At 53.1% G+C, this 14803-nt stretch overlaps 1 protein-coding gene across 3 annotated transcripts in view; it reads left to right on the plus strand.

The window, feature by feature from the left end:
- Positions 1-9111, plus strand: part of Septin9 (septin 9) — a 132554-nt gene extending 123443 nt beyond the window's left edge. For 2 of the 3 annotated variants that reach the window (XM_027425556.2, XM_027425554.1), the window contains 6 exons: positions 153-290; positions 1868-1985; positions 3343-3438; positions 3631-3727; positions 6308-6359; positions 7313-9111. In XM_027425556.2, coding sequence (XP_027281357.1) covers positions 153-290; positions 1868-1985; positions 3343-3438; positions 3631-3727; positions 6308-6359; positions 7313-7448 — 637 coding nt within the window. In that variant the 3' untranslated portion in view covers positions 7449-9111. The remainder of the gene's footprint in view (positions 1-152; positions 291-1867; positions 1986-3342; positions 3439-3630; positions 3728-6307; positions 6360-7312) is intronic. The other variant, XM_035447813.1, reaches the window with a different exon arrangement.
- The last annotated feature ends 5692 nt before the right edge of the window (positions 9112-14803 follow it).

Raw genomic sequence — 14803 nt, forward strand, 5'->3', positions numbered from 1 at the left:
TTTGCGACAGCCAACCATTCCTGTGTGAAGTCAGAAGGCCGGGCGTCAGCTCTGGGAATTAGCCTGCCGTGGGGGCTTGGGGGCTTAGAGAGGGCACGCCTCCGGCATGGCGGGAGGGGTCCCGGGTGCTGGCTGACGGGATGTCCACGCAGCTGGCAGCCTATCATGAAGTTCATCAATGACCAGTACGAGAAGTACCTGCAGGAGGAGGTCAGCGTCAACAGGAAGAAGCGGATCCCTGACACGCGAGTCCACTGCTGCCTCTACTTCATCCCCGCCACCGGCCACTCGTACGTGCCGCGCACCGCCCTTTGTATTCATGGTGGGAGCCCCCATTTCCAACACTGGTGGGGTGCACGCAGGATTCCGTCTGCCCAGCTGCTGGGCATGGGGGGGGGGGCGTGCAGGGGCAAAGCGGGATCCGGCACGAGTCAGGGCTGTCAGCAGCTCCTACGTGGGTGTCTGTGTCCGTGGAGGGCCTCTGTGACTCGAGGACTGGGCAGGCCTCGGATATCCTAGGATCTGTAGGCAGATGGAAATGGAACGAGTCTCTCAGGCTGTGTGAGTGGGTGTGTACCCTAGAAGTCACGTGACTTTCTCCATGCCTTGAGGGCCACTCTTATTTCCTGGGCCACTGAGGAATGTTGCTGGGTGAGACACAGAGAGCTGTGAATGTCCAGAGCCATTTCCTGTCCTCGCCAGTGATGCTCCCGGGGCCTCTGAGGCATGGGAACACCAGGTGCCTTCCCAAGTCTCCCTTCCCCAGGGCAGATGGACTCTGGATGATCTCAGTGACCAGGGCTCTTGACTCCCTGTGAATCTCATCCCTCCCCAGTGCATAGGTTCCTCTCCCTGCTGGACACCCTTGTCACTTGTCCTGACTCCACATGGGGCGCAGGTCAGCCCCTGTGTAGACAGCAGGAACTGGAGGTGGCTTGTGAGGACTCCCAAGTTTGGTGCCTCCTGGCCACAGCTACTGGAGTATGCATACTCTAGGCTCTTCCAGGCTCATCCCTGGATGTGAGAGCCTAGGCTTTGAGGACTTGCACCGTGTGCCCTGTCTAGATGGCATAAGGCTTACTGGCGTCTGGTTGGAAAAATCTGAATATGGGTGTCTGAGCTTGCCAATAGTGACCGTCTCCTGTGGGGCCAACAAGAGCCCATTCACCGCAGGGGCTGCCATAAGGCCACCTGGGGCTGGCTCATTTGGGGTTCTGCAGCTACCCCAGCACCTCCTGGGGCAGGGCCAAGACAGCCAAGTCAGCAGGAGACAGGAGTGACATGGCTTTAGTGTGGTGACGCTCTGGGCTAGGGTCCCACCTGGGCATCTTGCCTAGTTTCTGTCCCCTGACACTCAGTCCCCAGGGACAACAATGGCTTCTGGCCATCCTTGCTCAGACTTCTGCCTGCAGCTTCACTTCCCACAGACTGTCTGGGCCTGACAATACCACTATGGAGAAAACACAGTTTCAACAGAAAAATGATGCCCACGCATGGGTTCTGCCAGCCTCCTCCCTGCAGCCTCCTCCCGGCTCCCTGTATCAGACCCGGGCTCTCTAGAGCCACGCTGATCTGAGGACAGTTAGCCTATCCCAGGCCCCAGAGCTTCTCCCTGACACTGGAAGCCCCAAGGCGTGACAGTGATGTGAGCCAAGTCACTCTGGGGGCAGTGTCCGGGCCAGCTGGACTCTGGCAGTTGTGATGAGGGGCCTGAGAGCCAGCTTCACGCTACCTCAACTCAGTAAGAGGAGCATCACCCTGCATCCTCCCAAGCCCCAGCCTTGCCCCTCTACCAACATGGCCTCCGCTGTGAGACTTGAAGCAGGGACTCCCTAGGCTGAGTTTCATTTGCGCCGTTCCTTTTCAGGCTTAGGCCCCTGGACATTGAATTCATGAAGCGTCTAAGCAAGGTGGTCAACATTGTCCCCGTCATCGCCAAGGCTGACACGCTTACCCTGGAGGAGAGGGTTTACTTCAAACAACGGGTAGGACACACAGCCTCTACTCAGCCCTCTCTCCCTCGAGGACTACCTGGGCAAGTTCCAGACATGTCAGGGGCTGATCCAGCCCAGGGGATACATGGCAGGAGAGTCTCCCTTCAGCTCTTCACAGCTTGTGTCCAGCCTGGGGGGAGGGCTGGCCTGGGTGGCGACTGGGGACCCCCCATTTCCATCAGCCTCAGGGTTTGGCGTAGACCAAGCAGAGGCAAATGTCTCAGGGCCATCAGACCCAGTGCACCTGGGTTTTATTACGTGGGAAAGAAAACCAAAAGGACCAGTCTGCCTCAGTGGCTTCCTCCTTCTCTGCTGTGGTCGAGGCCACTACTGGCTGGGTGACAGGGGTGTTCCTGTGGGCATCTTCAGAAGGATGAATCCTGGGCCTCTTCTGAACTAGGCCAACTTCAGAACCTCCTGGGAGCTCCAGCCTGGGGTTGTGAGGTCCCAAATCCAATTCCAGAGGCTCCCAGACCATGTGACAGGGATTTTTCCAGCATGCATAGGGAAGGCTAGTGAGGGGTGCCTCTGCTCAAGAAAGGAAGGCTCTCCAGTGTGAGAGCCTCGATCTGCTTGGGGAAATGAGACAGCTGTCCCCTGGGATGACCTCTGTCGACTGTCAGCTACCTGGGCGGGTCATCAAGGTGGGAAGCATTTCATCAAGCAGGTACCCTGAACTGTGGGAGAGAACCATGCTCGTCCTTAGCAACCCTGAGTTATTTGTGTGTGGGGGGAGGATGGGTAGTGATGACCTACACAGGAAACATAGGGAGATGCTCAGGACAGTGATCGCAGGGCCCCTCGGGCAAGGTCCCTTTTGGATGCAGAGGTGCCAGAACTGGAGATTCTGGGCGGGATGTGGCTTGGGTGGCAGAGTGCTTACCCGGCATACAGAAGGCTCAGGGTTGGATCTTCAGTAACTGGGCATGGTGACACATACCTGTAACACCAGCACTTGGGAAATAGAGGCAGGAGGATCAGGAGTTCAAGGTCATCCTTGGTTACATAGCCATTCTGAGGCCAGCCAGAGCTAGAAACTGTCTCCCTAAAGGGTGGGGGTGGGGCTGGAGCAATGGCTTGGAGGCTAAGAGCACTGGCTGCTCTTGCAGAGGACCCAGGTTCCATTCCCAGCACTCACATGGCAGCTCACAGCCAGTTCCAGGGAATTGAACGTGCCCTCTTCTGGCCTCTATGGGCTCCAGGCCTGCATATGACACTAGTACACATAAAATAAAAATTAGACATTCTCGGGGCAGGGCCACCCAGAGCCTGCCTTTGTATGGGTTCATGGGTCAGGCACCTGGTGGCTGATGGCCTGATTCAAGAACCACACCTGTGTGCCTCCCAGATTACTGCAGACCTACTGTCCAATGGCATTGATGTGTACCCCCAGAAGGAGTTTGATGAGGATTCAGAGGACCGGCTGGTGAATGAGAAGTTCCGGGTGAGTGCCTTGAGCAGATGCTGGGCTGTGGGGGCAGCGGTGGGGTGGCTTTAAGCCATGGGGTGTGTACTCCAGACTGGAAAGTGATGGGACTCCATATGTCCACCTCTGGTCCTCGCAAGCCAAGGCCTGCAGTTTTCCAGGTCCAAGGCCCAGGAGCACCTGTGGTTAACTCTTCCACCCCCTTTCCAGGAGATGATCCCATTTGCTGTGGTGGGCAGTGACCATGAGTATCAAGTCAATGGCAAGAGGATCCTGGGAAGGAAGACAAAGTGGGGTACCATTGAAGGTAGGGGGCACTGCCAGCCAGCCTGCTGATCTGTGGTTGAGCTTGGGCCCTCATCCCTTGCATTTTGTCTCTTTTTGTAAGGGCAATGGCTGTGGGGTGCACCTGAGTTCCTTGAACTTAATTACTGTGTCATAGACTTAGTCACTTTGTCCCAAGTGCTGAGGGCTGGGACTGTGGTCTTCTCTGGGGTCCAGGTCAGCACCCAGGTGGGGTGGTCCCAGGGCCTTTCATCCTCTTCCATCCTCGTTAGAACAGAGGATGGGAAAGTACAGAGCTGCCTGGAAGATGACCAGTGTGGTCCAAAGGCCCACAGAGGAGCAGAAATCTGGGGTGAGCCTCAGTCTGTACACGTCATCAACGGGGGCTACATCCTAAGGTCTAGGTGATGAGGGATTGTTCCAGATGGATAGAGCTGCTCTTCGATTGATTTTGGGCTTATCTGTAGCCTAGGGTGATCTGGCATTCAAGTCCTTCTGCCTTGGCCTTCTGAGTGCCGGGGTCATAGGTGCACACACCACACCAGTGCTGGGGTTATAGACGCACACCACACCAGGCCTTCTAGAGCTCTTTAAGAAGCTGTTTCTCTAAGAATCTGGTGAGGGTGTTTCCTGGCTCTGAGTATGGAGGCCTGCAGCCCAGCACCTCCCCCTTAGTGGGTTATCATTTAACCCTTTCAGCCCTCCAGGACCCTTTACTCATCCACTTTGCAGAGAAGAGTTAGAATAGTGTTATTGGTGACCCCCCAATGATAAAATTATTTCCACTGCTACTTCATAACTGTAATTTTGCTACTACTATGAATCATAATTTAAATACCTGTGTTTCCCAATGGTCTTATGTGACCCCTGTGAATGGGGTCATTTGACCCTGCAAAGGGTTGCAGCCCACAGGTTGAGAACCGGTGAGCTAGTGGACAGACTCCACAGACTGCCTGGACTGAGTTACGCTTTGTGGTCCGTACCACATAAGCCAGGTTTGCTGGTCCCTGTCTGTGATCTTAGCATTTGAGAAATGGAGGCAGGAGGATCCTGGATTCAACATCATCCATCCCTCCTACAGCAAGGTCAAGGGGGGAGCAAGGGAGGAAAATCCCGGTGTGAGGACAGAGAATGAGCAGCCAGGTGGGGGTGCCTTGCTTGCACGGGGCTCTGGAGTTAGGAGTTGTTGGCTGGTCTTTCTGAAGTTAAGCACTGAAGAGGACCTGTCTGCCCTTCCCGCCCATCCCTTTTCCTGCTGTACCTTCCATGTGGGTCTGCCCTGTGGGGCACCATGGGGATATATGTGCTCCGGTGTTTTAGGTACCTGTGGCTTTCTGTAGCACCCTGCTCCATGCCAGATGATGGACCCCAGAGGTGACCTTAGGGCTACTCAGAAGCTATTCTCTCAAAAGCTCAGCTTCATTTCCCTCAGCCCCTCCTTCCTGTCTCTGCTCATCCTCTCTGCATCTCTCCCCAAATATGCAAGGCATGGTTGGAGTGAGGAAGGTGTGGAGTAGGGGCCGCTGGCGATCTGAGAATGGCATTGGCGTGTCTTGTCTGACGCCTGGTGGTCAACTTGGGTACTGCACACACTCAATGAGAAATTGCCAGGAAGTTAAGCGGGTTAGAGGGTCCATGAGCCTATAAAGGTACGCCCCCGGGTGGTGGTTTCCATATCCAGCAGCAGCCTTCTTGTGAGGACCCTGGGGATAGGAGCATGGTGGGAGTTCCTATCAGGGACGCGCACACACACCTGTGAGTTCATAACTGAACAAGCCCTATCCACTTGTGCCCACTCCTTCCCTCCTCCTTGGTGTGCACCATCTCAAGTGCCTATCTGTCTTGCGAGGATGGAAAGCTGCTTTGTTCCTTGAACATAAGTAGGCGGAAGCCTCACAAAGTCCAATAGCATCATTGGCTCATTTGGTCCCTTTGTGCCCCCGAGGCATGAAACATGCTATTCTCCCACTTAAATTTCATTTTACAATATTTCATTGAGGGGAAGAGGTCTTGCACATGCCAGAACATGCATGTGGCAGTCAGAGGACAACTCGCAGGATGTTCCATGTGGTTCTGGGATTCAAACTCCGGTGCTGGGCTTGGCAGTAAATGCCCTTATCCACTGAGCCATTAGCCCATTTTACTGGGAAACTGGGTCAGAGAAGCCAAGATTCACCCAAGCCTGGAGCGTAAAGAATGAGGGTTTACTTTGACTCATAGTTCTGGGGTACAGTCCATCATGGCGGGGAGTCATGGTGGCATAACGAGAGGCAATTGGTCACATGACATACGCAGCCAGGAAGCAGAGAGAAATAAGTGCTGGATCTCAGCTCACTTTCTCCTTTTATTCGGCTGGAAAACCCCAGCCCACTGGATGCTGCTGTCCACATTCAGGGTGGCTCCTCCCTCAGCTGAACCTCTCTGGATGCACCTACATAGACACACTAGAGATGTGTCTCCCAGGTGACTCCAAAACTAGCTGAGTAACTGTCAATCACCTGCCCACTGTGGGTAAGGCTTTCTGGAAGCTGTTGGCGTTGCTGGATAAGAGAGGAGCAGTTTTCTTCTCACTGGACATTGAACGTCCTTCTCTTTTCTGCAGTTGAGAACACCACTCACTGTGAATTTGCCTACCTTCGGGATCTCCTCATTAGGTAAGTCAGCCATCGGCTCTGAAGACTCCTTGGGAAGACCTGATGGGTGGGCAGAGGCTCCCACCCTGCTGGCAGCTGCCTGTTGTCAGCCCTGCCCTCAGGAACCCATTGTCTAAAGCTGAAAACCAAACCAAACCCTCTTGGGAATGAGCAAAAAACAAAAACAAAAAAAAAAATGGGAATTGTTTTTAACCTTATGAAGTCACCAGGATGAGAGGGGCTGAATTTTGGTCCCCCATGGTCGTCTAAGCCTGCTAAATTCAGCTATCGCTATTAAGGGCACAGCCTGGACTATATGTCTCAAAACAAACAAAAGAAAAATATCATAATGAAACCTATTTTGTATAATGAAAATCTATTAAGAGGAAAAAAGATGCAGGGCAAGGGATCTGGGGTGGGACTTCCAAGAACAAACCTTACCACCTTAGGGACTCCTGGCCCTTCCGACTTCCCCTTCCCAAATAAAGGGGAGTGGCAGTCTGCTGTGTGGGTCAGTGGTAGAGCTTGCCTGGCAGGCTTAGGGTCCTGGCTCCCACCTGCAAAAAGAAACTAGGAAACAACAACAACAACGACAAAACTCAGGAGGGATGGCAGGGTGGATATCTCTGGGGACTGAGGTCACCTGCTGCCTCCTGCTGGCCACAGCATAAACTTCTGTCTTGGAGCACGAATACCCCAGTGCTGCCCACTGGTGGGGCCTTGGGACCTTTCAAGTTTGTGTTTTTAGTGCTCAGCCCTCCACCCCTGTGCAGACCCTGACTAGCCAGTGTGGACCCAGGGAGAAGGGGTGTGGATTAGAATGTGAGCTACACAGGGCGGACCGACTCTGCCTGGGCCTGCTGTGTGTACACCAAGAGCCTGCGGGCTGCCTCTAATGCCGGGAGGGAGGAGCAGGTGGTTGTGACCCCAGGCAGGCTAGGTGGTCACCCCCGTGCTGGCCGAATTCCCTGCAGGACACACATGCAGAACATAAAAGACATCACTAGCAGCATCCACTTCGAAGCCTACCGTGTGAAACGCCTCAACGAGGGCAACAGCGCCATGGCCAACGGGGTTGAGGAGAAGGATCCAGAAGCCCAGGAGATGTAGACGCCATCCCGCCCCTGGACCCCACCCCCAAATCTTCTCATCCTCCCTGGCCCACCTACCCACCTACCCTGTCTTATTTTATATAGTCGTCTCCATTTGTCACCCGCCCCTTTCTCTTTCCACACTCTGCCCAGTAACAAGGGAGGGCTTATCTTCCAAGTGTGCTCTTATTGGCTGCAGCAGCAGGGTGGGCGGGACTACATCCTGTGCTTGCCTCTGTGCCCTGCTGGGAAGGCTAGACCAGACTCAGCCCCTCCTGAGGGCTTACAAGAGCTGTGTGTCCATGCCCACTCCAAGTTTTGAGCTGAAGTCTATAGCAAGTCCCCATGGCCACAGCCTCAAAAGCAGGCTGCACCCAGGGGAGGATGGAGCTGGCCAGATAGTCCTGGAGCCCCACCTGTCCCTCTACGAGTGTGGGTCCTTGTTCATAACGCCCTCAGCTGCCTGCTCCCCAAGGAAGCTAAAGACATCCACAACCAAAGCTGCCAATCACTTAGACATAGTGACAACCATGCCCCTTCTCTCTCAAGCTTGTCCCAGAGCAGAAAGTGCCTTGATCCACAAGAACCAGTCCCCTCTTCCCAGACGAAATGCGGGGAAGCACGGGAGAGGAGTTGTCTCTTCCCCTCCCCTGGATCTCCTTCCCCTGTGCTGTAGACTCTGCTACCGGGCTTTAATTATAAAAACAAGGCAGGAAAGATGGCCCCACCCCCACCCCAGAAGGTGGAGCTGAGGGAGGGAGCCACGGAAGGAGGGCGGAAAGGTGCATGGCAGCTGCTCTGCCTGCCCGGTGCCAGGGGAAAGGGTCCGGGTTTGACCGGATTTGCTCTGTCTACATTGTCTCCAGTTGCCTCCCCCCCCCCCTCCCCCCCCCCACCTCCCCACTGCTCAGGCTGGAGCCTTGATTCAGTGACTGCGCTGGGTGGGAGCCAGGAAAACCTGACCATTTTGCTGTCTTCATGTGCCTAGTCCCGTGTGTCCCAGAACCCATCATAACACCCCAAGGGCGTCAGAGATGGCTAGCCAGACCAAGGGGCAAGGTTTCATAGCAGAGCCAGGCCTCCTCATCTTCTCTCAGAGAGAACTGTTGGGACCATCCATGCACAGCTGACCAAAGCCAAGCCCTTTCTGTTTGCCCACCATTCTTGTCCTGTCTCTGGGAGGAGTTTGGTGAGTGTAGACAGCTTGGACCAGCTTGGGGAAGGTGTCTCTACAGACCCTGGGCTAGCTTGCAGCCTAGAAGTGCGGTGGGAGGGGGGGGATGCACAGATGTGGGGTGCTCGTGGTTTCCCTGTATTGGGTGTCTACTCCCCCACCCAAGCGTGGAAGGCCCCTCAACGAGCCCTGTAGCCGAACAGTTCGCTTGCCAGCTTGCCAAGTTCTTTTGCCAAAAATCAGGACTTTGAAGGAAATCTTCAGCATGCTGGACCCCCGGGCACCTTGGCCTTCCCCAGCCCCAGTGTCCCTGGGGACTCAGCAGCAGCCCAGTGTCATCAGGGTGACATGTGCCTCTGTAACCAGCCACTGAAAACTGTTCGTCTCACCAGGCTGTTCCACTCGGCCTTTCACTGGGGGCCTCTTGGGGGGAGGGGTGCCTCTTTTTGTATAAATAACAAAGTGTCGAAGTGTATTTCCTGAAATAAATGTTTCAAATACAAACTGGCTCGTTCTGGAATGGCAGTGGGTTCTCTTGGCTTGAATTTGTCTGGTCCATTAACGGGTTTAACAGGTGGATGGAGGCTCCTGCTGGAAGAGATGGGGCTCTGTGAGACCCTGAATTCAAACTTGCAGTGGCTCAGTGGGGACAAGTGCTCTTCCAAATAACTCAGTTAACTGACCCACTCAAGTGGTTCACAACCGCCTGTAGTCCAGCTCCAGGGGGATCTTGCGCCCTCTTCTGGTCTATGATGGTACCTGTACACATATATACACATAAATACTAATAAATGTTATTGTTCCAGGCCCTATGAACAGTGTTACTAGAAGAGAACTAAACCATATACGGTTCCAGAGGCCTGGCTGAGCCAACTGGGATGGAAAGGGGGAGGAGCCTGGCCTTGGCTCCTTTGTGTGTGCGCTTTAATGTCCAATAGTTCCTGTGACAAATGACCACAAACCAGGTTCCCTACAATAGCAGAAGTCTACATTCCCATAGTTCTGGAAGCCCTGGATCAAGTGTTGGAATGACCCTGCTCCATCCACAATCCCGAAGAGAGAGCCCTCTGCTCTCCCTGATCCTAGAGACTGCATTGCTCCTGGCTCCAACCCTGTCTTCACACACCCTCTCCTGTATGTCTTGAGAGATGCTCTCTTTAGATGTAGGGGTCACTTTGGCCCAGGATAATCTCATTTTACATCTTGAATTACATCTCCAAAGATCCTGTTTCCAAATTGGGTTTTAGTCTAAGGTTCTGTGCAGGCGGGAATTTGGGCCCTTACCACCTCACCATAAACCCTTCCTGCATCTTGGGGTTTCCAGAGCTGCGTGGCCAGCATGAGAAGAACTCAAGGCTCTTTTGGCGTCACCAAGCCGAGTGGTCTAAGGAGTGACTCCACCTCTCTGGTCTACCCATGCTCTTCTGAAGGCCACCTGGTGACAAATGAATTTCAGTGACAAATGAGTTGATGGTCAGTGGCCTCATGGGTTCTTTACATCAAGATCCCGAGCTGTGGGTTCGACTGCTTATGGCACTGATGGGTCAGGTCCATGGAGCCAGCTTGCTTGAGTTCCCCAGTTATAAGGCCTTGGCAGGAAACCTAGGCACCGTGGAGGCCAGAGGACAGCCTTGGTTGTTTTGTTTTTTTGTTTTTATTTGAGACAGGAGCTCTCATTAGCTTGGTGCCTACAAGCACATGGGTTTGTCTGGCTGACCAGTGAGCCCTCCGGATCTGCCAGTTTTTACCTCCCCAGTGCCTAGATTAAGTGCTTGCCTCCATGCTGGACTTAACTGGTTCTGAGGATCCAAGACCAGGTCCTACTGCTTTCATAACAAGCAACTTAAGCTGGCTTCTACACACACACACACACACACACACACACACACACACACACACACACACGTTTTATTTCATGTGTCTGTGAACTGGGCATGTGCTGGAGGAGGCCAGAAGAGGGTGTGGATCCACTAGGACTGGAGTTACAGACTACCATGTGGGTACTGAGACTAGAAATCAGATCAGAACCTGAATCCTCTGGAAGAGCAGCCAGTGCTCTTAACCACTGAGCCATCTCTCCAGGCCTCTCATTTCTAAACACTACTTTCTGGCCGCAAGTACAGCCTTCAATATGGAAAATGCCAGAAAGAAATTACACAATAGAGAAAATATCTCCATTCACATCCAGTAATGCTGCCTAGCTCGGATGCTGGGACATGGCCTCGGGCTCTAGGAAAGGTTTGAGAAGCTGAGGCAAGAGTATCAGGAGTTTGAGGCCACCACAGTTCCCAACCCCCAGCCAAATCCCTGGGTCTTCTGCCCAGAAGGGTTCCTCAGCCACTTGAGTGTCCCCCTATGGCGTCCCCCTATGCCTCCCCCCTCCTCTTGCCTCTTGGAAGGAGGAGCAGGGAGCGGAATCTTGTCCCTGTCATCATCCCCCGTATGCCCCATCCCCTCACTGCCCCATGCAGCACTTTGGGAAGCAGCGTAAGACTGAGGTGCATTTCCTGAGTCTGAATAGAAATATTTTCCAGATCCTCCTCTGCCCAGAGCACAGAGGGGAGGGGCCTGCGCAGTAGCAGAGCCTCACCCCTTATGAGGGATTCTGGCGGGCACCACACCTACACAAGGTGGCAGTCACTCTGCATCAGTCAGGAGCCCTTGGAGAGCTCTGATGTGGAGGGTGGTCTGCCTTGATGGCCTACAGGTGAAGCAGGCCAGGTCAAGCAGACTGCTAAACCACTCTCCACCCCGCCTCTGTGCCGGGTTTCCTACTGCCAAGGGCCACAGTGTAAAAAGTAAGAGCAGAGAGAGTGGCACAGACCTGTGATCCTGGGGCTCTGCGGTTGGAGGCTGGAGAGCCAGAGACCACCCTGGCGACATACATACATAGTGAGACCTTGTCACAAAAGAGTAAAGTAAGACATTAAGTCCTCTTGTGTCTCTGATAATTGAAGCAATGCCTGCATGCTGTAAAACATTTGACCGGTAAACATGGGAACAGCAAGCAGCGACTGCAAGCATCAACTTGTTTATGAGTAGGAGTTAAAAAATAAAAAGAGCCAGGTTGTGGCAGCACACGCTCTGAACCCAGTACTCCGGATGCAGAGGCAGGCAGATCTCTGTGAGTTCAGCCTGGTCTACAGAGTGAGTTTCAGGGCAGCCAGGGTTATGCAAAGAAACTCTGTCTTGAAAAACCTAAATAAATAAATAAATAAATAAATAAATAAATGTGTGTGTGTGTGTGTGTGTGTGTGTGTGTGTGTGTGTTGCATATGTTCATGTGAGTGTTGGATGAATGTGCTCATGGGTGCACATTGGGAGAGGCCAGAGCGGGGTACTGAGCACGTCTTCTTTATTGCCTTGTGACAGGGTTTCTCACTGAAGTAGAAGCTGGCCATGTTGATTAGGCTGGCTAGTCAGTGAGCTGTCATGATCCTCTCGTCTCTGCACCCAGAAGTCCAAATAGGGAGTCTCTCTAGAGCAAGGGACAGGGAGGCTCCCACACAGGTTCCCTCCTTCTCCTGCCTGTTAAGACTCGAATGTGACGCGTCCCTCACAGGCTCATGTGTTTGAACACTTGCTCTTCAGAAGGTGGCGCTGTTCTGGGAGGTTATGGAGCCTTTGGATGTGGAGATGGCGAGGCTTGAAGGTTAAAGGCTGACTCTTCTTCCTGCCCATGTTTCCTGATCTGTAGCGATATGAAGAAGCCACACTACAAGTACCCAACCCCCACCCCGGCAGCTGTCATGCCTTCCTGCCACTATGGGTAATAGCTCCATCAACTATGAGCCATAAAAAAGTCCTTCCTTAAGTTACTTCTATCAGATATTTGGTGACAAAGATAAAAATAACTAATACATTGACCTCCCTTTGCTCCTATCCAGTTGCCACTTTTTGGCTTAGGGATAGCCAGAGTCTCCTGCCCTGCTGACAGTGGGGTGGGTGTAATGGTTAGTCCTCATGCCAGCTGGGCTTGGAACCACCTCTGAGGCACACCTCTAGCAGTGTTTATAAGCACAATTCCGGGATGCAGACAGTACCATCCCATGGACTGGGGCTCTTGAATGAATAAATAAAGAAAAGGGAAGCCCTCCAAGGACCAGCATACATCTCTCTACTTCCTGACTGTGAACACCATGTGACCAGCCACCTCAGGTTCCTTCCATCGTGATAAACAGTAACCCCTCAAAATTGAACTGAGGCAAACCTTTATTTACTTACATTTATTGCATCACAGCAAGGAGACAAGTAGGGCTGAAGCACAAAACCACTTTCCCATGTAGATTCAACTCTGCAGCCTTGAACTTGGGTCTACATAAGGACCCCAGGGTAACCCTCCTATATCATATTTGGAAGAATTCTTGGAGGGCCACAGTTGGAGCTGGGCTGGTGTGTAACGATAAGTCTTTCTGCCAACCACCTAAGCCCCGCTGCCACATGGATGCCCAAAATAACATACAGAGATTAATATTAGGTACAATGCTGCTGGCCAGTGACTAGGACTTTTTATATACTAGCTCTGTCTTAAGTATTACCTGTAACTATTAATCTATATATTTTATAAAAACTTATCAAGGACGCTGGCGGTGTGCGTCCATTCTTCTTGGGATCTCATGGCGAAGACAGACAAGAGAGGAGGAGGAAGAGAGCGATTTCTTGCTTGTCCCTGCTTATATTCTGAGTCTGCCTGCTATGTCACTTCCTGCCTGGATTACAAGACTTCTCTTTACTACATTTCCCAGAATCCTCCTCGACTCCTAGTCCCACCTATCTTGCTTTATCAACCAATAAGACAAATATACACAGAAGGACTTTCCCCATCACTGGTGGACAGAGGGGCTGAGAACAGATGGCCCTCAGTGTTGCTCAAGGGTCCATCTGTTCTATGTCAATGTGACTCAGTGTGGTCCCTGGAGAGGCCGTGGATCCAGTGGGACCTGGATGGGTGTCTCTTTTCTGCTGTGTGGCCTTGGGCAAGCTCTGTCCTTCCAACAGGGACAATGGTCACTTTGGCATTCTTTGGTGCTGGAGAACAAGGCAGGAAGGAAGCCCGTGTTTCATTATGGTGATAAAATATCCATGGAAAGCAGCTTCAAGGAGGAAAGATGTGTTTGGGCTCACAGTCTAGAGGTGTCGATCTGCACACAGTCCAGAGGAGTCAATCCACACGCAGCCCAGAGGAGTCAATCCACACACAGCCCAGAGGAGTCAATCCACACACAGCCCAGAGGAGTCAATCCACACACAGCCCAGAGGAGTCAATCCACACGCAGCCCAGAGGAGTCAATCCACACACAGCCCAGAGGAGTGAATCCACACACAGCCCAGAGGAGTCAATCCACACACAGCCCAGAGGAGTCAATCCACACACAGCCCAGAGGAGTGAATCCACACACAGCCCAGAGGAGTCAATCCACACGCAGCCCAGAGGAGTCAATCCACACACAGCCCAGAGGAGTCAATCCACACGCAGCCCAGAGGAGTCAATCCACACGCAGCCCAGAGGAGTCAATCCACACGCAGCCCAGAGGAGTCAATCCACACACAGCCCAGAGGAGTCAATCCACACGCAGCCCAGAGGAGTCAATCCACACACAGCCCAGAGGAGTCAATCCACACGCAGCCCAGAGGAGTCAATCCACACACAGCCCAGAGGAGTCAATCCACACGCAGCCCAGAGGAGTCAATCCACACGCAGCCCAGAGGAGTGAATCCACACGCAGCCCAGAGGAGTCAATCCACACGCAGCCCAGAGGAGTCAATCCACACGCAGCCCAGAGGAGTCAATCCACACACAGCCTAGAGGAGTGAATCCACACACAGCCCAGAGGAGTCAATCCACACACAGCCTAGAGGAGTGAATCCACACACAGCCTAGAGGAGTGAATCCACACACAGCCTAGAGGAGTCAATCCACATGCAGCCCAGAGGAGTCAATCCACATGCAGCCCAGAGGAGTCAATCCACACACAGCCTAGAGGAGTGAATCCACACACAGCCCAGAGGAGTCAATCCACACACAGCCTAGAGGAGTCAATCCACACGCAGCCCAGAGGAGTCAATCCACACACAGCCTAGAGGTGTGCATTGTCTTCTTTTTAGTTCATTGCCAAGGCACAAACCTCATGGCTGAAGGGCATGGTAGAGAAAGCAGCTCATCTCACAGTAGCTGGGAAGCAGGGAGAAGGGTGGGAGGA

The sequence above is a fragment of the Cricetulus griseus genome, chromosome 7 (assembly GCF_003668045.3).
Source record: "Cricetulus griseus strain 17A/GY chromosome 7, alternate assembly CriGri-PICRH-1.0, whole genome shotgun sequence".
Taxonomy (NCBI): Eukaryota; Metazoa; Chordata; class Mammalia; order Rodentia; family Cricetidae; genus Cricetulus; species Cricetulus griseus.